Consider the following 26,481-nt stretch of genomic DNA (forward strand, 5'->3'; position numbering starts at 1 on the left):
ACTCGCCTGTTTTATGCGAGAGGCAATGCTCTTATTCGAGACATCAAATTTGCATCGCTTTCAGTTAAAAACCACCTGTTTACTGTTTTCTGTGATGTCCCTTTTTGTACGTATCTTTGATCTAATTTTTCTGTGAATGTTTTTAAGACAACGAAAAAGCATTTTATCAGGTTTATCATAAATTGACAGATTTCACACACATTTTGTGCAAAGTAACAGCTTTTTGTTTGTTAACTATCGCTTTTAACATTTGGCGATCTGTTTAGAAAAAAGTCAGTGGGTTTTCTCAGTAGACTGCATATCTCTGATAACCCCTTATTTCAGCAGTTCTGAATTTTTCGATTTTCACATATAGTAAATTATGGAAAAACTGGTGTAATTGGATTTTTTAACTCCATTTTCTTTATTTTTTATTTATCTGTTTTCTGTATATGGATAATTATATCTGAAAAAATAGTAATTAATAATTAATTAATTAAGCACCAACTTGATCACGAGTAAGAGTTTTCTTTGCCCTCGCACTTATTGCATAATCCTGTTAGAATTTCACTTCATTTGACATCTCCAGAACTGTCATCAGAATGTCATGGTGACTTATTTATATTTAGTTATTAAGGATGAACTCAATTAGTTTATCAGCAGTTATTCAAGTGTCTCTTACTCAGTTATTTTAATTCTTTATACATCATTTTAGTCTTTATTTTTAAGAATAAAGATTGACTGGTTGCAAGATTGTTTGATTGATTGATTGATTGATTGATTGATTCAGAGGAACAGATTTGATTGTCGTTCTTGGTCACCACTTTAAAGAAATGTCTCTTGCAGTAGAGTGGACGGCAGGGTGAAGTAGATATAAGATCTTCCAAGTGTTTTTTGGCAACTAACATTGTAAAGAATCAAGATACACAGGCATCTGACAAGAGCGATGAATTACTGTACATCGATTTATTTATGTATTTTAAAGTAGGATGCTGGTTAGGGTATATTCAAATCCTAAAATAACATTAGTTTTCTGCAAATATGAACATTAGTGTGCAGTCTGATATAAATCGATTCTAATCATGCCTTGTGAAAATACATTTTGGAACAGTTCATGAATATGGTTAATTTGAATATGCTGTGAGGCTATAAGCCATCATGCATGAACTTGTCCTAGCAATTACGGTTTCGCACAACGTTAACGACAAAAACAGGGGGGGGGGGGGGCACTTGCACGAAGGAAAAAGTTTCATCTGGGTTTTTCAGAAACTTTCTCCAGATGTCAAGGTTGGCAAAATGTAAAAGAATTCAACGCCACGGTGTTAATTTAGGAAATATTACACCGTCCAATATTATCTTAACCTGGTAGAATTAGTTGATCATAATTTTAACGTAATGTGCACCTCGAAAGTGAAAGACTTAAACTTTTGCTCAAACTTTCCTCAGTGAAAGTTTTAACCATTCTCTTACCAAAGCAAGAATAAAAATCAGGAGTCACCGTGCAAACTTTGTTACTAAAGAGACAAATAACTTGTGATTTCTCGATATTTGAAATCCAAAATGGCCGCCATCCCTGTGTTAACTCTATGAGAAAAAATAAAATTTTCGATTTCGAAAAACTAAGATGGTGAAAACTTTTCTTTCGCCAAGAGCTTCAAAATGAGCCCCCACAAGTGGTAGGTCAGAAGAAAAGTGATAAAATTTGAAGGACTGAATATCTGTCCCCGAGGTGCGTTCTACCTTAAGGTAGTTCGCGCCTCAAATTTGAAAGACTTATTGTTGCTAAAACTTTCCCCTCCGGAGCTTTCCACCATTCTCTTACCAAATCAAGAACAAAATACGGGATAATGTTGGTAGTATAGAGAGACAAATAACCTAATACTAACCAATATTTGAAACTCAAAATGGCCGTCCCTGTTGTTACTCTTTGGGAAATGAACATTTCGATTATCACAAAACTAAGACAGTGAAAACTTTACTGACCTCAAGAGCTTCAAAGTGAGCCCCTTCAGCTGCAGACCAGAAAAGAATTGGTTAAATTTCAGAGGTCGAGTATCTGTCATCGAGGCGCATTCACGTTCAGGTTAAAGCGCAACTTTTATTCTAGTGATTGTTAAAATAAAAAAATCTGTCACCTATATGAATAGTTTTGAAAATAAATATTAGTGAACTTGCTCAGCATGCTTGTTTTCGAATATTCTTTGCATGTATCTCTCTCGTCAGTATATTTTATATTAGACGCCTTGAAGACTACAGTTTGTATTTTCCCCATTCTATGACTATTATTAGCGTCAGCGTAAACATGTATTGTTAGATACAGTCAGAGCCATTGTTTAAAAATGGTGAGGTAGTTAATGGCCCACACTCACTTATGGTCATGATAACTGCGAATGCAGACAATGATAAACTTTGACCTTTGTTTGCGAGGTGGCATGTATGACTGGGGTGTTTGTCTTCAACATACGGAACTGTCCAAGCAATACTGCCATAGCACACTTGAAAACCTGCTAGCCAGGACTTCTGGCGCAGACTATGTGCAGTGATCATGGCGTTTTAAAGATTGGGGCATGGTGACTGTCAATAGTGTAGTGAGCAGATTTGGCGAACAATTATGAAGTGTTGGGCATTTGCAAGACGGCAAGCTGAAAGGTTTATACTCTTGACACAGTCTTCTACAAACAGGACACTGTACTCTCACCATGCCGGAAAGTGAAGTTGAAATGAAACCTCCAGATGGAGGTTACGGTTGGTTCATCGTCGTCGGTGCCTTCTTGGTCTTTTCTTTCGTCGGGGGAACGTTTATGTCTTTTGGCGTATTGTTTGTAGCATTGCTCGATGCATTTGGATCATCAAAAGCTAGTACAGGTAGGTAATCAGGTCAAGGATTATTTGCTAAGGGATAGACTTTTAAATCTTTAGGGGGGGGGGTCAGCGTACCGTCAGACCCGAATTGGATGTCATATTCCAAAGTTTGAAAAAATATTTATTATCCGATTTTGAACGGTATTTTTCCCAAATTTTCTGTTCATTACTTTTTCCATCGATGACAAAGTTAATATTTTTTTTTCAAAATCATCACGGGTGGGATATTCTAGGAGTCCAGAAAGTACATGTACAGCTTACCTTTGCAGAGTAAACAGGTATCTGTGGATACTTCCTCAACGGGCGGGTTGTCTTAAGAGTTGGAAGGGAACATTTGGTTTTGCTATCTCTGTTGACAGTTCTGATGAGTAAAAGAGAGCCGGCAGTTGGGAGGAGGCCATGCTATATTCTTTGCAAACAAACTATCAACGAAGTTAGGATAGTCGTATATATTCGACTGACATTATCGCCCTATGTAAACAACTTATTAAAAGTTCACAAGGTCAAAAGACGGCTCGTGAGCTGTTGATGCTTTGTTCTGATTAGAGCACCAGCTGGCCGTGCTGAAACATTGTTTCACAGGTGTCGTAGCGACCTGAATCAGCATAGAAACTGGCGACAGTGAGCGTTTAGATAACAGGAAAATCGGCGTTAAAACTAATGAAATGATTAAACACGTGGCTATCATTCCTAGAGTAGAGTCAATTGTTAGGAAATTGCTTTAGAGCATTTGGCGTGTGCTTCCACTGCCGTATTCTTCGCGTCAACAGAGCGTTCGGGGCGCCCAATCTCTGTTCGATGACGATCGCTAAATATTTGATTCTACTTTCTTCCCTTTTCGTTCTAAAACTACAGAGAAAATGACTTCCTAATGCTACAATTGCTTTGTTGATATGATACAGTAGCAGTAACCCGCTTCGCAGATTGGTTTGGGTACAGTTTGCTCCAGATAGCACTCGCCTTACGCCTCGTGCCGTATGTCGCGCATTGTACAAATCTCGCATACACCCGGCTGCAGTGGGGCGATAACTTTAATATTTAATGCGTTTTAATGCGACTTGTCATATTTCATCATTTTATGATTCGTTCGCTTTTCCACGCGCTCAGAAATTGCTATTCGCAGACTTTATCAAACTGCAATATTCTCGCACTTACTAGTTTGAGAAAGAACATTAATGGTGTTAGATGGAAGGTGTAAAATGCCAAGACAACAGTTCATCTCTTTATCACTATAACTAATGTCTTCTTAAACGATCGCGATGTGCATCATGCTCTGCGAACTTAACCACGTCTTCCAAATAATTATCATGATCATCTGTGAACTATGAATTCTCTATAGGGAGTTCATTCTGGCATTATTGTTATGTAATACATGTAACACAACGTGAAAACTGCTACAGCTGGTACTCTGCTCTGAACAACGTTGAGCCACAGAGAAACATAGACAGAGTGGCAACGCTTGCATGCCTTTTGTTCCATGGTCGTCTCGGTAGACTATTGGCTTTTCATATTAAAATGAGCTTCAAAGGTGTTAAACTTTTTGGAGGCTTTGTTTGTGGTTGATAATTAAACGAGATTATGCGAAAAATACGACGAGATGGCATCGTACTGCCAGTCGCGTAGCAACCATAGTTACTTTGTGAGCTCTCAGGCCAGAAACACTGCTTCACGCCAATCAAAACATAACACGTCAGCAGTTTCATAAACATGTCCTTCCTTGACGCACGTGTAAAAGACGGTATGACTGACCGTAAACCATTGAGTAAAACCAGACAGTATCGATAAAAGACTTTCAAATTTGGTTCAAACACACTCATTATATATTCATAAAAATATGAGAGGAATTTTTAAAACGGTAAAATTCACTTTCCTGAAGCTCAAAACACTCCCGTTTTCTCCAGGACATCAATTCCACTCAGCACCACACGACAACAACAACACAAACTTTGCCGAACATACTTTCACTTAACAATTGGCGAAAAATCCGGAAATTACCGAAGGATGCATGGTCGGCACTCTTCGGAAAAGAGAGGCGAGAGCAACCTGAGGCAAGGCGAACATGGATGGGTTACGTAACCACTTCACGCCTTAAACAATACCCGTTGCGACTCTGTCTATGTTCCTCTGTGGGTGAGCTTATTCCATGATAGAGTGCCTTTCTGTTCATCAGTGATTGCATAATGTCCTGTCCCGCGAAACGATTTTTTGAGGAAAATTGTTTACTGATTGATAAAACAGACAATAACTGTTAATTTTTAAAATGCACGGTATAAGATTATAATTCCCTGAGTACGAATACTATATTGGTTAGATAAAAATATATAATTTCGTACACATGTGCGAATGTCGACTCCATGTTGTGAAAATTTGAATAATATCGCATAGATGTTTGAGCTCAAAGAGCCTATGCATGCCATGAAATGGCCTTATTAACAACTATTTAATCAAATAAGGTCCAGAGAGTTCTCTAACTCCTAGGTTCTTAATTCTATTCAGATGCTAACTATAACTCTGAAATAGGTATTGTCCGAAACAAAAAAACTACATAAAAAAGGCTTGCTTGTCAGTAAAACAGACATTATAATGTGTAATATCATATCATGGAAACACAGCTACTTGTTTATATGATAAAAAGTACACACCAACAGAACTTTCACTTCCACTGACGGAAAGTGAATAATAAAACGCGTGCGAGGGGCAAAGGCAACCCATTCCATTCAACCTCAAACCCCCACACTCCTCTGAATGAAGTTAAAAGTTTTGAAACACGAAAATCCGAAGAAGAAATTGTGATTGAACTTTCCAAAACCACGATGTTAAGGTGACTGATGATGTGGGAAGTTAACACAACTGACAGCTTCAATACTTTTGTAAATAAGTTATTGAGCAGTTATATAAATGGCACTCATAACTGTTTTATTCGTCTTAAATGTTTTTATACGTACGACTCATAAATTTTGGCCGTGTCTCAAAGCCTTTACCAACTGTTCACACAAAAATTGCAGTGAGCGATAGAAAAAAATCTATTGTGAAAACCAGGGAAAAATTCAGTATTCATTTTCATTACTTTGTGATCAATCATCTATGAAACGATTGTTTGTCGTTATGATTTAAATTTATGTCCAAAGTCAAAAAAAGAATTATAGAATTATTTGCATGTGAACACAAACAATCAATTTGCATACGCACAGACAGCAAGGTTGTCCTGTACAATTATGGATCTCTCTTTCACATTTGTGTGCAACCATGGAGTTAACTATTGTGAAACACATGTACATAACTACAGGGCATCATAAACTGACTCTCTATTGTTTGAACTGCAAGTATGTGTAGTATGAAGAGTTGCAAACAAAAACACAATTTACTTACCGTTTTATTGATTAAATTTGGTGTTTAGACTGACCGATATTAGTTTGATACACGTAAGTTTCAAATTTGCATCACGTATTTTGACAAGCAAGCAACATATAATTTGGTTATTAAATGGAAAGAAACCACAAAGTATGGAAATAAATTTCATTCCCTGTTTATTTCACTAAAAAAATGCAAAAAACGTAGGAAATGTGTCGCGAGGTCAACAGTCCAGCTGTCATTGCGGTCTCGCACCAGGCAACGATATCAACGGTTTACGTTGATTTATCGGTTCTTAATCACTTGATAATCAACAAAATACACTCACATTTAACTAAAAGTCTTACAAATTTCTTCATCATCACGTTGTAAGGTCAGAAAACTTCAACCACGATGGTCATTTTAGCTCCATACATACTCCACTGTTACAGATATAATCGGGATCAACTTGGTCAGCAAATCGTTGCATTTTTCACTAAAATATTCACAAAATATTAAATCTGCCGTTTCTATCACTCAGAGGGCAAAAGCTTTACATGATATAATTGTTTTCTGTGTCTAAGGCGAGAAAAAGCTTCAAAACGTCTCTCGCAGAGTGCACAAGCAGAGGGTAAGCGCTGCAGCAGACCTGATTAAATATTCATGAAAACTGCTGACCTCTTCTCTGAAAGTTCGCAGAAACTACTAGAAAGTGCTAGAAACAGAAGGTCATGAGCATTTACGATGCCCTGTTTTGTGGAGTGACCGAGGCGTGACCTCGCAGCGGTGCTGTGGCATATCGATCGTGATCGGGTCAAGGGTCAGTGCCAAGACGCTGACCCTTGACCCGAGCATCTTAGATACGCCACAGCACCTCTGCGTCATCACAGCTAGGAGTGACCATGATGAAACGGACCTAAGTCAGAATGGAGAAATTTCATTCACATCGTCAAGAATGCCAGTCACCAACGAAATCAAATAATATCACCTGTTGATTCGCTTAGAAATGACAGCCTGACAACCACGATATAATGAAATGCATGTATCTTACCTACTCCTGAAGTGAACGACTTTTAACTCCCAACAACACCGCAGAAACTGTATGGCTACTGTTTTGGTACATCCGAAATCAGGCGCAAATGTCAGTGGTGGACACGTTGAAAGGTAAAAATGACAGGAAAATGACTAAGTATGTAATACCATGCGCAGAGACGTGATCTAGGGCTGCACCATTCTGCACATCATAGAGAGGATTGATAATTACCATACCGATTTTGATGTGACCATAGACGTTTAAGACTTGCGCATTAATAAGTTATATTTTTATAACTTTATTTGCAAAAATGATATATATAATTTTACGGCGTACATTAGGGTTGGACCATTTGATATTGGGAGGGGGTCTGTAGAATTTTTTTTTTTTGGGGGGGTGCGAAAATTCCAAAAGGTTGCTTTCTAAAAAAATAAATGTGCGGCAGAGGATGGAAAATACAGGAACACTGTAAGCAGAAATGACGTTAAAAATAATGTACTGCTGATTCTTTTCAACCGCTATTTTTTTATTTTCAGAGCACACTTGTAGCACCAGTATTTTCATAGCATATTGTACTTTTTCACCAGATCTGAATATCCTCTTGTAATGAAGAAATACCCCTCCATAGGTTTTAGCTTTATACCAAAAAGAAAGACAACAAAATGAAGTATCAAACGATGACTGTCAAACAGAAATTCAGTTTGCTGGAGGAAGCACTGTTGATGCAACAATACATAGCACTCATGCTAGGCTATTGTAGTGGAAGTGACGCAGTTGCACGACAAAAAGCAGAAAAAGTGACAATAATGATTGGCGAATTGTAAACCCAATGCTCTAAATGTAGTTCAAAAATGCAACATTCTAACTGATTACTTTAGTCTTAGAATAATATCCACGTATTTAATAAATTACCTGATTTTCATGCTCATTTTGCATTCTATCTGTATGCCCACTGCTTATGCATAAAGCTGTAATGACAGTTGAGGGGCGTATTTTAGGATTGATGGAGATAATTTGCCTGAAAACCACATCATCTAATTTGATGTATATGTTTCTCTAGTAAAATAATGCAGCATCTTTATCACTACCACATCAGTGTGGCTATATTTAGCATAACTGTTGTCGTTAAATACCACAAGTTGCACAGCTTTGCAAAAAAACCCAGAATACTTGTTAACCAATTAACTATGCAAATTTATTTTTGTGCACTCTGGTCTGCAGCCCACTTCTTATAATTTAATGATTCTTCCCTTGCTATGCAAATGAGCAAAATTGAGTAACAACAAGTCAAAATATTACTTCAAAAATAGTTTTTCCTTTAATTATACAACCCTTATTCATCCAAAACCTAACAAGATCTTGCTAATGCCCAAAATATTTTATGTATCAAATGACGTGACATTTGATGAAGAATTTTGAGTAATAGCGATGACGTATATCCATAACATACATACAGACAGACAGACATATTACAGACACATATACAGACTAACACACGCCAACAAGCGACATAGGCCAACTTTGTTGGGCTACGCCTGCTGCATGGGCCAAAAATGAGTGTTGCAACACCATGACAAACTTGACAGAAAGCTTCAGACCATAAAGACGATAAATGTGATGCCTTGCATAGAATTCAGACAACTCATCCTTTATGTCGACTTTACGGCGATTCATGTCTTTTCGCCTTTTTTTAATAAGCCAATCGTCAGCAAATTTATGTCACACACTACTATAATTAGTTTGTTTTCTGATTAAAATCTGTTCGGTTCGTAACTAGTTGAGTCAGGAGATGCTACAAGTACAAAATTGTTTTACTAACTACATAAGTTCATTTAAACAAACAAACAGACAGACAGACAAGCAAGCAAACAAACAGACAAACAAGCAACAAACAAAATGAAGTAAAATATAGGATATATAGCCGGCCTACCTAAACAACCCTTGGTGTGATTAATGCGATATTCATTGAATTGTTCCTCTCAGCTCTGGTTGGTTCTGTGTTCGCCGGCATTGGCATCATCGCTAACCCTATCTCACTGGCACTCTGCAACAGATTCGGTCATCGTAAGATGGTGATGGCTGGTGGTGTCAGTGCGGGGATATCCATTCTTCTGAGCTCGTTTACCACGAGTATGACCCAGATGATCATTACGTACGGATGCATGGCAAGTATGTGACCCATTGTCTCTGTATAATCATAGCAAGTACCATTGCTCGATTTGTCAAAGCTGTCCAAAAAGTGTAATCGTTCACCACCTGTAACTATGCATAGTATTGTATCACTACTAACTGTTGATCGCAGCAAATTTCAAAAAGAAAAAAATGTTCTTTTTGACCAACTCATGTTTTTCCACAGCGAGAAAAGTGCCCCATGCAATATAGCAGAACAGTATATGATTGTGATAAAAACACATCTTGCTTACACAGAATGTACCTCATCTGTTTTGGCTACTTTCACAAAAATGGTGAGGGGGCGGGTCGAAGGAATTCAAGGCGATTCGAAAATTCAAGGGTAGTAGAGGGGAACCTTAAACATTTGCTCTGACAAAAGGGGAGCCTGAAAATATTTTGATTCCCAACATTTTGATGTCATCCGATGGTTCCAATGTTAGTAATAAATCTATAACCATTTTGTCGCATTTTATGACTTTTTATTTCAAAATAAACATCATAAAAATGTATAATGCCATTAAAAGTTAGTCTTGTAACGGGGAAGAAGCTGCAACTGTTGATGATTTTTTTCAATATTTTTATGCAATGTATCAAATACAGTTTCTTGCTGTCTGAATCCTGCATTGTGTATCTCTACAGCATGCTTAAACACACAATATTGAGTTTGTCAACAAAGCCTGTATATATAAATATGTATCAGGTGATAATTTAATCAGAGTCCAGACTGAAAGTCATATGTCAATGATACAAATGCATGGTACACATCTACAGGCTGTGTTGACAAGCTGAATTCTGGACAGTTCAATATGCTCTAGGGAGCAGAACAAGAATGCAGTTGTATAATTTGAACAAAAATATTGTCAAAATTATCAACGTTCATACAGCTACTGGCAGTGTCACTATCAGTGAATACCGGCAGGGAGAGATAGCTATGACTCTGATGTAGTTGAAGAAGCGTTTGGGTCATTTGACGCTCATGACAGTAAAATACACTTATACACAAGATCAGGTCAGACCACGTTTGATTTTCTACAAATGTACGATGAAAAGTCACAGATTTTCACGAAAATCACTTAAAATCAATGTATAAAACCATTCGTTTCAAGTTCATGCAGTTAATGAAATTTTCACGTCTAATCGTACAATAACATAAAAGCAAAACGTTGAACAGTAAAGACTAATTTAAAAGAAAAAATGTGTGACTAAATGGAATAATTTATTTTTTACCAAAATTGTTATTATTACACCCGCAATTTCTGAGATTAAAACTTTTACTTGATGGCATATTTTAACCTTCAAGTATTGTCAGTTTTGTAAAATATTTATAAGTAGAATCTAAGTCGTATATGTCTTGTACTTTTGAAAAAATATATTTTTTAGTAGGTGACTGTGCTGAGTTTTTCCCAACTGTGTAAAAAGAAGCTAGGAATCCAAAATGTCCATACTCTCTCTTAATTGTCATTTTGTGTGCTCTTCACTGATCTCATTATTGATCTGGCCAGAGTTGGATTAACTCAAGTCGGCTTAGACTGATAAATCCAAAATGCCAACTGATGCATTTTACAATGAATCAGTTTTGAGAACTTGCCTTACAAATATGGCTCTACAAACTGCTGATACAAGGTAGTGTAGAACACTAGAATTACGCAACACATGTTTAATTTTACATAATGAATATGCGGCTATGTGATAAGTAGGGGAACTTGAAAAAATTTTGATCATACAGACGGGGGAACTTTAACATTTTTTGAGGGTTTGAGGGGGGATACGAAAAAAGTTAAGTCACGATTCTTCCAGCCCCTCACTATTTTTGTGAGCAGAGCCGTATATTCATTTATATTTATGGGCATAAGCACACAAACACCCTCGATAGGTATGTAGGTAGGTAGGTAGGTAGGTAGGTAGGTAGGTAGATAGGTAGGTAGGTAGGTAGGTAGGTAGGTAGGTAGGTAGGTCACATTTAGTATACTGTACAGTTCCTGTACTAGTATTAACGGCAGCGTAAATTTCTATGCTTTTTACTCACTTCTGATTCATCACTAGGTTTGTCAATGTGGATGGTTATTTTTCCAACAGTGAGTGTGATAGCTAAATATTTCAAAAGACGATTACCCGTAGCGATGGGAATTGCAATGGCGGGATCAAACTTTGGACAGATGGTTCTCTCCGTAGTTATACAAGCTCTCTTAGACAGGTACGGTTGGAGAGGGACCATGGTTGTGCTTGCTGGGCTGAACTTTAACATCTGTGTCGCTGGCGCCCTCTTTTGGCCATTGAACAAAAAGTCAAAGTCGACGCCGGAAGAGACTACTTCTGAGAATGTTTCCATGGTGATGTCTTGCCGTTCAAAAGGCGGTGAATATCGTTCAAGACATGGTATGGGAATTGGCACTGAAAACGAGGAATTGTCTGAAAAATCGTCAGATGTTATGGCTAGGAATTTGTCACCAGACATCGAAAACTGTGATGCAGAGAGAAAAACAATCATACCCAGTAACGGGATAATGTTGTGTTGCTTACAGACTCGTCAAAAAACCAGGAATATATTATCAACCATGTTAGACGTATCTCTCTTTCGCAATATCACGTTTATATTGATTTTGTTTACGGCGTTCTGTCATGCAGCTGCGGATTCTTCTATTTTAACTCACGTGGTAAGTTATAGTATGGCTTATAGTTCGAAATGTACATTTAACAACCGTTTATCTTATATTCAAGTTTGTCTTGTCAATGAACCATTTCGATTGTGTAAAAACGGATTGGAAATCTAAAAAGCCTCCAAATTACTTTTTTACAGAAACTGCCTACAAAAATTGACCATTACATTACGCGTGGACCCATCCCAGGACCTGGTTGAATAGGACCTAACATTAACACATTGCATGCTATTCCATTTGTGACTGCACGAATACCAATAACGTCATCAAACAGAAGCTTTAAGAAACAGTAACGACGATGAACAATTAATTTTTTTAAGGTAGAGTGCGCCTCGGGGACAGATATTCGGGTTTTCAGACTTTTTCAGTTCTTTTTGGTCAGCATCCTGTGGCTGTTCATTTTTAAGCTTAAGCTTTTCACTGGCTTATTTTTGTTAAAATCTAAAAATTCGTTTTTAACGTAGAGTTAACACAGGTCTGGCGGCCGTTTTGAACTTCATTTTTATTCAAAACACGAATTGGAACTAATTTGGGATAATTGGATGGTGAAGTAATGTCGATATAATCTACAAATGTAACCTAATCTGATTTTCTTTTTAAGTCACACACTTATTTTTATGAGTAATTTGTAATATCGTAATATTCAGCAATAGGGCACCTGATACTTTAAGAAATTGAAAATACAACGATCAAATTATACCAAATTAGTTCCAATCGTGTTTCAATTTTATTCCTCCAGAGAGTACCAAATTTTGCACTGTAACCCTTGATTTATATTCTTGATTTAGAAAGGGAATTCTTTAAACTTTCCTTCCGGAATGTTTGAGCAAAAGTTAACGACTCTTTCAATGCCGAGGAGCAAACAAGTTACCTTAAGATATCTTTTAATAGTAAATTGGTCGATATTGATCATCATCCATAGGTCAGGAGAGCGAGAGATTTTGGTATTCCTACATTTGGCAGTACCAGCATTGTAGCAATTTCAGGACTCACACAGCTGCTCAGCAGGATTTCTTGGGGAATTGTTGGAACATGGATTAAGAAGTTCAAGCGATACTTATTGTACGGCTTTAGTCAGGCCTTGTGTGCCGTGGTTTCCGTGATAAGCATTTACACAAAAAGTTATCCAGGTACGTATATAGAAATGCCATCAGCCACAGTGAATGACATTGAATACCAGCCTTAAATAGATCAGACATGTCAGTGTATTTGAAAATAATCAAAATAAGAGCCGTGTTTTAAAAAATCCCGACACTTACAAAGCAGTGCTTTGCTTTTTTCTACGACTTGAATATTTCATTTTAGAAGCGAAGTGGGAACAGCATACTTGGAAGTATTTCCAATATGCCAAACACGACAAGCAGTACACGTATAACCAACACACTGAACACTATTGTGTCGCTGATTATAGGTCAAGTGGTCTACATGGTCATGTTTGGAGCTGGCATGGCGTGCTACATTACCATGGCTCCTGTGTTAGTTCACTATTTTCTTGGACCCAGACAATTTGACAGCGGCATGTCGATGTTGCTACAGTTTCAGAGCCTAGGGGCGCTGATTGCGCCGCCTTTTGTTGGTGAGTGGTAATTTTTTTAAAGTTACTTGATTTCATGGCACGTTGAATGAATGCCCGTACATCAGAGCCAAAAACTGACTCACAGAGCTTAATGATGTTATGAGTTTAGATGAATCGGGTGCTTATGTAGTTACAAAGTTGCACCACTACAAATCTTTTATTTATCGCACAACTTACAAACCTGTAAAGATAAAATAAGTTTCATCACAATAATCAAACTATGAACGTTGCCACTTCTGCGGCGCTGTACCTAGAGTTTAAATACAGGTTGGAATACTTTCCCACCAGGTTGGCTTCGGGATACCCAAAGTGATTACGTAATTGGTTTCTACGTGATTGCCGCCCTGTACATCGCATCGACTGTGGCGACTTTCATCCTACCAGCTGTTAACAAATCGACGACCAGGAAAGATCAAGCAGGCGATGTTATTTCACGTGAAGACAGCGCAGCCAATCAGTAATCAAGTGTACGCAGACACGTTTTGTTACCAAGCCACGATGATGGAGTTGATGTTGTTCATGGTGGAAAGTTTACCCATCGGAGCTCGAATGTCTAAAGTGTAGTCGACGAGTTAGAGCGTGTTGGCTCTTTTTAATCTAAACCAAAGTTTTTGATCTTCAAAGAGATCTTTGGACGAATACTATGATTTCAACCTCGATTTCTCCTTCAATCTGCTAAACAAATATCCACGTCAACTTTTCAAACCTTCTATTTGATTTGGCTTAATTTGCGGGATAAATAGTGATCATTATAAAACTCGGGGTGAATAAGGAATGTACTGCAAGCAGGATCATCCAAGTTGGAAGTTGAATATATGTTTCATATAATTTTTTGTGCAACACACACAAGTTTGTCAGAAAACAATCGACTCACATGGGTGTCAGTTCGCATATACCATTGACACAACTGATTGCTATTTTCTAACAAGGCGCTTCAAAATTTTGAAAATTATTTTACGTCAAAGGTCACTTACAGAGTATGATACGATCATAACCAAAGGTTATCGGTGTTATCATTGCTGCTGCAGAAACTCGACTTTATCTCATGTCTGACGCAGAACAATTGATACTTAGGCTGATACGACACAGGTACAGGCGATATTTAAGCAAATAAAAGCGGTATCATACACAATGCCGAGAAATTTACAATTTTTTCAAATATTCTGACTCTAAAACTGTTATTATTGGGATAATTTTGAAGATATTGGAGTAAATAAAATTTTTACCGTCTAATGTTTTTTTGAATTTCGAAAATTAAACATTTACCCATAGAATTAACAAAGGTGGCAATTTTGAATTTCAAATCTCGGTAAATGTTAGATGAACTTTTCTCTACAACCAAAATTTGCATGGCGAGCCCTGATTTTTATTCTTGATTTTGAAAAACGGTGCTTGAAAGTTTCTTGAAGAGAGATCGAGTGAAAGTTAGGTCTTTTACTTTGGAGGCGCATACTACCTTAAGCACGAACTGATTATCAGATTGTTTAGTATCTTGAACAAAATTATTTTATATCATTCTCTTATAGATTGATCATAAGCAATTAAGTACTTTATTGCATTATCCTGTTCGAATTTCACTGCATTGACATCTGCAGAACAGTCGTCGTCAGAACAATTCACGGTGGTTTAGGTTACGTTTTGTTATTAAGGCTGAACTCGATTAGTTTCTCTGCATGAGCAGCTGTTTTTAAGTGTCTCTTACTCCGGACTATTTCAATTCTGTAAACAACATTTTGTCTACATTTTTTTGAGAATGAAGATTGAGTGGTTAAAATATTGTTTGTTTGTTTTCTTGATTGATTGATTGATTGACTGATTCATTGATTCACCAATATATTATTTGCTATTGTTATTGAGCAACACTTTCTAAGGTATGTCTATCGCTGTAGAGATCACGAAAAGGTAAAGCAGATTTGAAATCTACCACGATGAATCGGTGTTATTTTGGCAACTAACATTGCAAAGAATAAAGTTACACAGACATCTGACAAGAGCGATAAATGATATAGATATATCCATGTAACTTAGAGTTTGATGCTGGTTACGGCATATATCTATATCTTTTTCAGGGGGACTAAATAAGAAAACTCTTCTTTTTGGAATGTTCTGATCATTTTATGAACGACATAGACTTTCATATGGTAATTAAGAATAAGACGCTATCGTGATGTTTAATGATTCAAAATAAGTTTGTAATTTGTTACAAGAACTCCAAAACAATCGCCGTCCAAATTTGTCGACCCAATTACATTTTGTGAAATCCTAGAATTACATTAACTTTGCGCAAGTATGAATATTGGCGGGCACAGTGTACAGTCTAAATCTAAACAAATTCTTATCATGTCTTGTAAGAATTCATTTCAGAACAATTCTTGAATACTAGTATGCGTGGTAAATTTGTGTCGTCCCCAAGAAATCTAAAATGGAGTCAAAAGCTCTAGATCTCCGTGCTGGTTACAGTCCTATTGCTTTATTTTTCAGGGTGCAAAGGTCACTATTTGGGTTTCTCCTTTCGTCCAGGCTGGCAAAAACACCTCTTCATAGCCATCATTGTCAACGTCCATCGCGGAGATACCGCCAAGGGTTCCGCTGACTGTCCATAGAGCTGTCGTAAAATAGTTCCAGTTACTTACGTCCGTGTCGTCAAAGGGTTCAATCATATACAACGTACCATCGTCATCTCCACTCAGTAAAATAAGTGGTTTGTTTCTGTCAGGTTCGCTGTATGTGTAAGAAAAGGAATATGACCGGTTTTAAACCCGTGAGGCAGTTTCGTTCGTTCGTTCGTTCATACGTATGTAGCTACTGAGAGACATAGATATATAGAATCCATCCAACCATCCATCCATCCATCCATCTCCATTCATCCATCTATCCATCCATCCATCCATGTATGCAAGCACGCACACGCACACACACACAAACACATACATACATACATACATACATACATACATACATACATACATACATACATACATACATACATACATACATACACACATACATACATACATACATACATACATACATACATACATACATACATACATACATACATACATACGTACATACATACATACATACATACATACACATAATTGACACAAGGACAGAGCTTTGACAATATTAATAAAACCACCACGACCGGAGAAGTTATTACCTTGCCGGACGGAACGTGAAACCAGACCCGGGAGCTCCATTTCCTTCGCCAGGACCGCCATCAAAACCATCAGCTAGAAGATGTCTCGGCCATTCGTCTTTGATGAAGTTATCAGGAATTTCATAGGCCACTAACGTCCCATTAAAGTTCCTAACGCGTCAGATAAATGACCAGAAGTTACAACTTTCACGTTCCGAAATCCGTAAGCAGAAATTGCTCGTCCAGCTTGTTTGTGTACACTACACTTCCTAACATGATGTACGTGACGGACGTGATGGTCACTCACGTGCTGATGTTTTAATGCCAGACACTTGTCTACTTTCTAATGTCGACAATGAATATGTGTCCTTTGTAGAACTGAGACGACTGTTGCAGTAAAATTCTTGTATACCGCGATGTCATTTTGATAAATAGAGCGAATAATTTTCACCCGCAGCTTATCATCATTATTCATAGAATAGTCACAATTACTCCTTCATTTTAATTCCCGATACCTTACCTATTTACAGAGACCAATAGATCGAGCCTGCCATCCATATTAAGATCAGCAACCTGAGAGATGATATCAATAAAACAATTTGGAACGAAGTGCAATAAAGCTGATGAAAAGTTAGATCAAAATGATAAGCCATTAGGAAATTAACAGTCGGTCTCACAGTCATTTAATTTCTTATTGTAAATTCTTTATTTTCCAAAAGAATTTTAGAAAAAAGGCACAATATAAGCAAACTTTTTGCTTTCATCGACTTTTTAAACTCCTTATTGCCATTTTTTACACAATTATATTCGATTAACGCGCGTGAAAACATCGATATATTGGACTGATTAATCCCAATAAGGAGTCCGTTTTTTGATCTGATGTCTTTTTAACAGAAAACATCCTTTAGGAAAACGTACTATACTCTTTGTATGTCGATTGTTAAGAATTTTGAGAACTCCCGGCATTTGACAAGAGTAAGCATACCATGGTACTTGTAGCTCGTCTCTCACAGAGTCAATCACTTACTTGTATGTACCAATGTCATCGAAGTCTCACTTTGACTGTCGATGAGGTCTTAAAGGCGTAAAGATTCCACATCCATTGACTTACCTCCAAGTCGAAGTAACGGCCGATGCCTTCATCTATTACTCTAATGTGAGTCTGTGTGGGGTCTGTCCATGATCCATTGGGATCTGTTATGAACAAGGCAGAAACACGCAACTCTAGTAAACTTTCCGTTCGTCAGCATCGATATCGTCAGCAACTGTTTTAAGGTAGTATGCGTAGAAAGCGAAAGACTTAAACTTTTGATCAAACTTTTCTCAAGGAATCTTTCAACCATTCTCTTTCAAAATTGAGAATAAAAATCCGGGGTCACTGTGCAAATAGTGGTACAATAGAATTAAATTACCCAAGATTTACCCGCCGATTATTATTTCAAATTCAAAATGGCCGCATTCCCTGGGTTAACTCTATGGAGAAAAATTTCGGATTTTCGAATAAAAAACTGAGACGGTAAATTTTTTACGTCGAGAGCTTTAAAATGAACCCCCAGAAGTGGTGGATCAGAAAATTATTGTGAAAATTTGAGAGTCTGAGGATCTGTTCTTCAGGGGCATTCTAATTAAAAGGTCATTTTTGTAAGTAAATTTTGAATCAAAGCTTTAAACGTCATCTTTAAAAAAAGCTAATGTGAAAATCTGATTTGACCCAACCAGAGTGTCATTAAATGGTTTTGAAATTTTGAAAACGGGAGAAAAAAAGACAGGAAATATGGTGGTTTGCATAATTTTGTTTAAAGTGACACAAATTTCTCGAACAGCTCACTACTGCTTGTCACGTTCGATGGTTTACCCGAACAATATCTGAATCTTTGGTTACCAAATTAATAAAAAATTGAATGAATATTTGCAAAAGAAAGTGATTTTGAGTAAAGTACCCTGTGTTATGTCCAACGCGTGCGCCGCCTTATGATGGCTTTAATCCTATATCGACTATCATTGGAGCTTAAATTCTTTGTTAACCAGCAGCAAAAAGTCAAAATGACAGCTCGTCTACGTACCATCGGTCCAGGCGATTGTCAATTGTTCTGAGAAGTACTGAGCGCTGATAACGCAGTGCACAGTAGTGTCATCGGGGAGAGTGAGTTCGACTTTGCGGAAGTAACAGTCCGGGCCGTCAATGACGAAATGAGGAACCCACGGTGCCGGGTTCAGAGAACCAGAGTTTTCAAACCACACCAATTCACCGACATACGTACCTATGAATAGTAAAATGTGGTTGAGTTCATGCAATATTCTCTCTCTCTCTCTCTCTCTCTCTCTCTCTCTCTCTCTCTCTCTCTCTCTCTCTGTTATTACTGCAGATACCACAGAGTAGTTAATCTTTAAACTGATTATTATACAATGCAGGATTTGAAGCTCAATATTTTTCCCCCAAGGTCTCGCTACGTAACTTTGAAATCATGGTCCGCTACCTCCGCTACCCTTCGCTACCCAAAATCTCATTTGCATAAATGAATCGTCCCCATATCCTGCAATAATTGCTGATTATAGGTAATCATGTAAAATCACTGCTTCAGAAAATAATCTCACACATGAAACAAAAGTTGGCAGTTTGTTTTGCATTACATACATACGCCGTTATTTGACATCAGAATACGGTACTCTCACTTCGTATAATCGTATATTGACAATTGAGAAAAGAAAAGGAAAAAAAACTTTACCGCCACCGACGTCACGAGCACGAGCTGTGAGGGCGTCTTTCAAACCATCGTTGTTCATATCAACCCACTCAACACGATGGTAAAACCATGGGTTGCCTCCAGGGTCAATCGATATGATAGTATGTGGCGCTGTTGATATAAGCAAAAAGTAAAATAATAATAATAATTAATGGGCAAAGAGATCTGATGTGTTATACTTGACATCTATGCTATGATATTCTGGATGTATTCACTGTTTGATACAACATGTAGTTTTTTTAAAACTTTGTGCTAATTCAAACTTGTCATAGTTTTCGTTGGGGGGTCGGGGAGGGGTCTGGTCATTACTTGTTTTCATCTGCTGCTGGCAAAATTTGAAGTACACATAATCGCGATCTGCTGTGTATCAAGACGAATTTTGCGTACTGAAAATAGACTATTAATGCAATTCCCTGTCCCTGAGGCGAATGCACATTGCGCAATAGCATTTGAGAAATACGCAGTTTCATGGTTTGGAAAACAAATTATAACAACTGTGATCGCCGTTTTTACCGATTTTTGACAAGTGTTATTACGAATTTTAATTATATTCGGCTTTGGCGAATAGCACAGATAAAATACATAATGTAGATTTAATCGTAGAGAACAGACCGTGGTTTGTGTGTTTGTGACTGAGAGAAGGGTAATTTTTAGAAATAATTGAGTTCATTTTACTTGCATTCATTTTTCGTGTGTTGTGTTGTGCTGTGTTGTGTTGTGTTAGTGTAGTGTAGTGTAGTGTAGTGTAGTGTAGTGTTGTGTAGTAGTGTTGTGTAGTGTAATGTAGTGTTGTGTTGTGTTGTGTTGTGTTGTGTTGTGTTGTGTTGTGTTGTGTTGTGTTGTGTTGTGTTGTGTTGTGTTGTGTTGTGTTGACTGTTCTTTCCCCGTGGGTATTGTAGTGAACTGAACTTGCAACCTACTCGTTCGACACCATATGGGCCAGAGAGATAACGTAAAGCCAAGTTTTAAGTACCTGGAACACCATCCACTTTGGGATTAATGGTGTTGATGGCACCATCATGTTTGGTAGGCACTAAGAACCCCGATGCAATCCATAAGTGACCTTCTTCACCAAAAGCCTCTTCTTTAAAGAAATAGAAAAATATTATCTTAGTATACATAATCATTGTGTATACTTCTTCATTGTACCAGCTGTTTATTAAACATTTATTCAAATATATAACAGTCATTGCATGTCACGCATTTCAAGTAAAGAGACAGTCAGACTTTTTCATCATCTGGCAATCACAGTCAAAATATCTAGCAATGCGTAGCTGATGGTCGTTTCTTACCTGGTATTTCTTCTATTTCGTTCGGCCAAGCGATATCATCTGAAATTATGGTGGTCGAGACTGTCTCGAGCTCATTAAGTTTGCTGCCAATATCTGTCACCATATGCACATCGTCCAGAGTGAAGGGCATTGCGTCGAAAGTCGTGACGAACAAGTCATACTTGTCCGGCGAGTCGTATTTGAAGACGCTGGTGTAAGCGGAGAATTCTATTTGCAAGGTACCGAGCAGACGAGTCTGAAGAGCCGCTGCCGAGAAGGAAGAGGCCAACAAGAATGCTATTGTAACAGATATCATCCCGACTGCTTCACGACAGGTATGTGTCTATCCAGTTGTAATGGAGTCTGTGAATATATACCACACCAGACACCTGTCTCTATGCCTCGACCTTGGTACGAGGAATGCAGTGAGAGGTGGCGTTCCCTTGGAAATTCTCTATCGTCAAGTAGGAGCCATAGTGTGAGATAACCTTGAAATGTGTTTTCTACATCCAGAACCGATTGAAGCTCATTTATTTTGGCACATAAAATCAATAAATAGGTATCTTTGATAATGATTATGCTATCTCTACATCTTTATTGACGTTCGCATCGAATGAAATTTGCACTTTAAATGAAAATGGCAATTATTATTATTGTGAAATGTTTATCGATACAACTAACAGACAGTCATATTTGCAATTACGTTACTATATTAAACGCAAAACAGAAAATCACTCGCTCTGACCGTATATGTGTTGACAAGATCTTACCAGATAAGATTTTTGTTTGAGAGCAGAGAGAAAATGAAACAAGGACAAGCAGTTGTGGAAAGCAAGTAGTAAAATGATGACACAAACAACCAATTTTAAAAAGAAGATATAAAACCAGGAAGGGAAAAAATAACAACGCCCGTCTTCATATCGTCATTATATACGTGAACAAACGCAAATTCAAATTGAAAATGTAGGGATTTCAAACAGACAAACCAAGGTAGCCTAAACCAAAGTGTAGTCCCATTACAAATTCATATACATGCATTACAATTTGCAACCTGTTACCTCATATCCAAACCACCATCAAGGTATTTTTCCGTAATATATATTGAATACGGTATCTTATGTACTCACACAACGATCCTACACAGTGTTATAGTCATCGTGTATTCTCCGTTCACAGGCATAGACACTGCTCAGTATGTCAAGACAGTATTGCCTGGACTTTTTTTTTGTAGAACTGATTCATTTTCTTTTACACTACACATTGTGTAGATTCATTAACCAAGATCAAAAGCCAATTTGCTGTCTGTGACTGACTTGAAAACATCTCTTCATGCATCCTTCGGAGAATGTCTCTACCTGCAGGATTTTCTAGCGATCAGAATGAGCATCGAGCTGTAAGCTATACTACAATAATATTGGTCTCTTTTCAGCTAGTCACTAATGCTGGTACAAAGTATCAGTCGTCAAGCTACCATCATATGGTATAATAACCTCCTAATGCTCGCTGTGCGACAGATTACAATGTGCACCAGGGAGCATTGCAGATGTGGCGATAGTAAACCAGTATGCACGTACTTCAGATCGTAAAATCATTAAAATTAACGTCTGTCATTATTAAGTTTGGGAACATAACAGGTGGACGCAAAGTTCATTGTAACTATACGTTATGGTGATACGAAGCCCCGGACACGGGATGGTACTTCTATAACCAGTTACACAGACACTCTAGGTAGGAAATGCGGGCACACTGTAAATTATCTGGTCAGTTCTTCTCTGCAAGACGAGGAAACATTCCGAGTCTGCAGCTAGATTGCCAAATAGCAAATCAAATCTTCCCATACTAGCAAAGAAATAGCGCGACAATGTACATGTATTTATATTAATCTCTCGAGAGTACAAACGGTACTTGTGAAATATTATGGGAATATTCAAATAAATACAGAAAAGCTCACAGCTTTGGAGAATATTTCTGTACGGGAGGTATATACTATTGTAGAAGAGTTCATCAGGCAGGTGTCGTGCACTTTTAAAACCTGTGTTTATCGAATATGTTGAGAAAAAGTATGGCGAAACAGCTAAGCATTTTTTTCTTGAGATTTGGTAGGGAGGCAAACTAAATAATTATTATCTACCGATAACGACCGATTAGGCCGCGACCTTCTTTGCAGTTACATCCCAATACATCATGTCAAGTTCCATGTACCTGTCATATTTCAAGGACAATCGTATGCCAGGGTGTGTATGATGTAGAATGCAGTTTGAGAGAAATTACTTGAGTTCACATTTACATAGTTTAGCATATTTCAGATTTCAGATTTTAGCAGTATCCCTGACTCGGAGTAGTTGAAACTACAAAAGTTGCGAAGTCAATACTTTCTTCAAAATTAAAATATGTTATAATCGACTGTTCTCAGCATATTGGCCAGAAACATGCAGAGATCAGTCAAAAATAGCCAGGCCCCGTTTAAACTCGTGCTCAAATATGAAGTATTGTAGTCATAATATTCAATAATTGTCATTCTGTAAAATCGCTTGGATATGGTACTGCCCTGCAACACTGCAACATTCTAATCGAAAATAGGCGATTCCTTTTCCAAGTAATCTAAAACTAAAATTATGAAAAGAGTACCGATCCCACATTATCAGAAGACAGTGCCAACTTAAAGTTCACAAAATGAGCGAACCAATAAAATGCTTGTGAACTAAATTATGAGTTGCTGCCAATGTTCCACGCAAAATGGTTTCACACGCACCCATCGCCTTGCTTGTGTCATGGAAACGCGATTGTAAAATATACCATTGTCAATAGTGAAGTACTTTGACCTACAATGCAAGCGTTTACGATAACAAAAAGTTGTAGGCCTATATCTTCCGGTAATCGTGTATTAATATTAGATAAAACATCAAAGTTATCGGGTCGCAATCTAAAAGCAACAATGCTCACATGGTTATATTGAAAAGCGATATTATCAGGTTAGCTTGACATTGAAAAGTAAGAAAGACAAAATATCATACGCGCCAAAACAAGAACACAACTCTATCAATCTCGACTGTATTAAAACAGATAATAGACTTTGTCATTCTTTTTCTGAAATCACTCATTTGTATGCAGTTCAGTCTGCTCATTGGAATTAGCTTTTAACTGTAGAAGGGGAGACTGTGCATGCATGGACATCGATTACACACGGATGCTGCAGGACTGACTTTGCGCTTGCTTGGGATAGAACTTATCCATTTCCGAAGCAAATCTGCGGGAAATTTATCCACACAGCTGTACAGGACTGTATATTTCACGTCGATGTGAGTATGCCTATAAACGTTAAGGATTTGCCGACGTCGATCATAATTGGAGTCTTCACGGTTCTTGGACGAAACTGTGAATGACATTTCAAGGTGCATTTTATTAAATAAAGTTAAGACTCGATGACCGACCGAGGCCAATACACTTCGTCAGAATATTTGACCTGACCTGTTATCCCGTTCTCGAAACGTTCGAGTGAGAGGCCGACATATGGAGATCCAATTCAGAGTTTCGTCGCCCGATATCATATCACTCACATTCGGGTTTGATTTATTGACATCTGACAAAAATACGTCACAGCTCTGTCTTATCGCTAATCAGTAAATTTATTTTGGATGGCTGACAATCACAGAATTGGAAAGGGTGTGTTGTGAACTCTATCATGCCACGTCTTATGGCTTTAAATCTGCCGAAATTGTATGTTTGTAAAGAAAAATAATGGGTTAGAGCATATGGTCCTTTAACTGACACCAGGAGACCAAATAATATCTTGTCGCAAGGCTAGCAAATCTTCTTCGGCAGGCACTCACGTGCTCACAGTGAAAAAAAACCATCAATATATTCTAAGTCTAAATTTCGTCAAATTTTCCGATAATATCATCAAAGCAGAGTTATTTTCTGATGTTGAATCGCAATAACGTAATGCAGAAAAGAGATAGTTCCAGCAACATAATTCTTCGGCTTGGGCACTCTCCATATGAGAATTGATTGCGACCATGGTATCCTCGGGTCACGTGCTCTCTCTCTCTCTCTCTCTCTCTCTCTCTCTCTCTCTCTCTCTCTCTCTCTCTCTCTCTCTCTCTCTCTCTCTCTCTCTCTCTCTCTCTCACCACTGCACGAATGTCCGATTTTAACAGAAGTTGTGATACTGTAGTGAGTTATGTTCATAATCACTTTATTCACAATAAATGTGAAAATGCCACCTAATATAACCGGGTATGGACTTACCAACTGAAAACGATGACTTGTTGCTGTATGTAATTATTGTTTACTAGCCTTGAGAAAATTGAACCCCTGTAAAATAAACACTTTTCTAATCTAGGGGGCTACTGACGCTCACGCGACAGCATTCGATTATAATATTATAATGGTACCATATTGCATTTTACCATGTTGATCATTGCCTAAATGACGCAAATTTTGCCTTTGAATTTTAGGAAACTTTGCTAAGATAACTTAGTTATTGGCCTGAATGTACCGTTTGTATGTGTCCTGGAAACGGGCTAAATATTATAGTCGTGGGTGAACATTTATGTCGCTACAGTCACTCGGCAAAATACTTGTCGTACGTATTACGGCCAGCTCCTCTTGACATGAAGCCAACGTGCTTTGATTGTACTGGTGCGGGCACCCATACATGGTTGTTTATGTGTCTCTTGTTGTCCTGCATCTGTGAAGAAATAAGCTTTCCATTCTTGTGTGTAGTTACGGACTCCTAAACAGAAGTGAAGAAAGCCAAATATCAGATCAGTAACTCGTCGAGACTAAATGAATTCACTAAGTAATGCTGACTAAATATTTTTACTGAAACAACAACAACTACAACTTCAACTACAACATGCTAAGCAAATGCATGTATAGATTTGTGTAGTGGTTTTGATCTAGGGTTAACATGAGACAACACTGTGAGTCAAACTTGTGCATTGACGTAGTTTATATTAACTTGACATTACAGATGATATAATTATACGTCTCTGTGTTTGTCACGTTCTCTTTATAACATAATAGTGAATATGACTCCTTCTGACCGCTCCACGGTCTCAAATTAACGTAGTTCAGACTTGAACGTCGACAGACAGAGATATAGAGGACTTTGGCGCCGTTACCTTCTACATAGTTTACTTTGAAGGAAAGAGGTTGAAGAAAAGCATTCAGTGACGCATTACACGTTAACTGATGATAATAGTTGACGGTTTACTATTTGGAAGCACATTTGAAGTACTTTACATTTTGACATAGTTTCACTATTCTCTTTCCCTGCAGTCAGTTAGGTAGAATACGATAAATGGGGCGCTAGCGATATTTACCTTGGTCACGCAAAAACCCTCAGTTCTAAATTGAGGCCAAATCGGCCAATCATGAAGGCGTACAAGTGAAAATATGTCTGATAATGTAGGGGGCGCCAGTCCATTTTCTCCATTTTTTCCGAATCAGTTTACATATGGAAGTCGTATTGCAAAGGTAAATAAAGGAACTTTTCAGCAAAATGTTGAAAATTCTTCCCGCGATTGTACTGACGCGAAAATGTCTTTCCTATAGGCCTAAGCGAGGATGGAAGTGTGTACTTACAACCCCTCTCTCAGAATGTCTCAAGACAACCAAAGATGTAACATTTCAAATGGTAAGACTCTGACAAAGACGGCAACTTCGTTAGGTAGAGGAGAATTTTACGATTTTCCCTATTGCGAGGCTATC

General features: G+C 37.7%; 2 protein-coding genes across 2 annotated transcripts; one reads left to right on the plus strand and one right to left on the minus strand.

Moving 5' to 3' along the window:
* The first annotated feature begins 2,397 nt into the window (after positions 1 to 2,397).
* LOC139139132 (monocarboxylate transporter 12-like) lies at positions 2,398 to 15,379 on the plus strand. The gene is made up of 6 exons (XM_070707931.1): positions 2,398 to 2,844; positions 9,188 to 9,373; positions 11,420 to 12,030; positions 12,956 to 13,163; positions 13,445 to 13,609; positions 13,898 to 15,379. The coding sequence occupies exons 1-6, from the start codon at positions 2,679 to 2,681 to the stop codon at positions 14,068 to 14,070; spliced, it is 1,509 nt and encodes a 502-aa protein (XP_070564032.1). The 5' UTR covers positions 2,398 to 2,678; the 3' UTR covers positions 14,071 to 15,379.
* Positions 15,380 to 15,754: 375 nt separating this feature from the next.
* Positions 15,755 to 21,153, minus strand: LOC139139134 (uncharacterized). Its single transcript, XM_070707936.1, has 8 exons — positions 20,788 to 21,153; positions 20,469 to 20,579; positions 19,478 to 19,606; positions 18,815 to 19,012; positions 17,863 to 17,945; positions 17,272 to 17,324; positions 16,773 to 16,922; positions 15,755 to 16,330 (listed from the first exon to the last, which is right to left on the minus strand). The coding sequence occupies exons 1-8, from the start codon at positions 21,080 to 21,082 to the stop codon at positions 16,087 to 16,089; spliced, it is 1,263 nt and encodes a 420-aa protein (XP_070564037.1). The 5' UTR covers positions 21,083 to 21,153; the 3' UTR covers positions 15,755 to 16,086.
* Positions 21,154 to 26,481: the final 5,328 nt, after the last annotated feature.

The sequence above is a fragment of the Ptychodera flava genome, chromosome 8 (genome assembly GCF_041260155.1).
Source record: "Ptychodera flava strain L36383 chromosome 8, AS_Pfla_20210202, whole genome shotgun sequence".
NCBI classification, from domain to species: domain Eukaryota; kingdom Metazoa; phylum Hemichordata; class Enteropneusta; family Ptychoderidae; genus Ptychodera; species Ptychodera flava.

Bases quoted from the DNA above. Each gene is read 5' to 3' on its own strand.
- LOC139139134 (XM_070707936.1), bottom strand. From the start codon at position 21,082: ATGATATCTGTTACAATAGCATTCTTGTTGGCCTCTTCCTTCTCGGCA. The intron at 20,580-20,787 runs GTAAGAAACGAC...ATTTCTTTAAAG, and splicing joins CGAAATAGAAGAAATACCAG to AAGAGGCTTTTGGTGAAGAA. The intron at 16,331-16,772 runs GTAATAACTTCT...TTACACATACAG, and splicing joins TTCACGTTCCGTCCGGCAAG to CGAACCTGACAGAAACAAAC.
- LOC139139132 (XM_070707931.1), top strand. From the start codon at position 2,679: ATGCCGGAAAGTGAAGTTGAAATGAAACCTCCAGATGGAGGTTACGGT. The intron at 9,374-11,419 runs GTATGTGACCCA...ATTCATCACTAG, and splicing joins TACGTACGGATGCATGGCAA to GTTTGTCAATGTGGATGGTT. The intron at 13,164-13,444 runs GTACGTATATAG...CGCTGATTATAG, and splicing joins TTACACAAAAAGTTATCCAG to GTCAAGTGGTCTACATGGTC.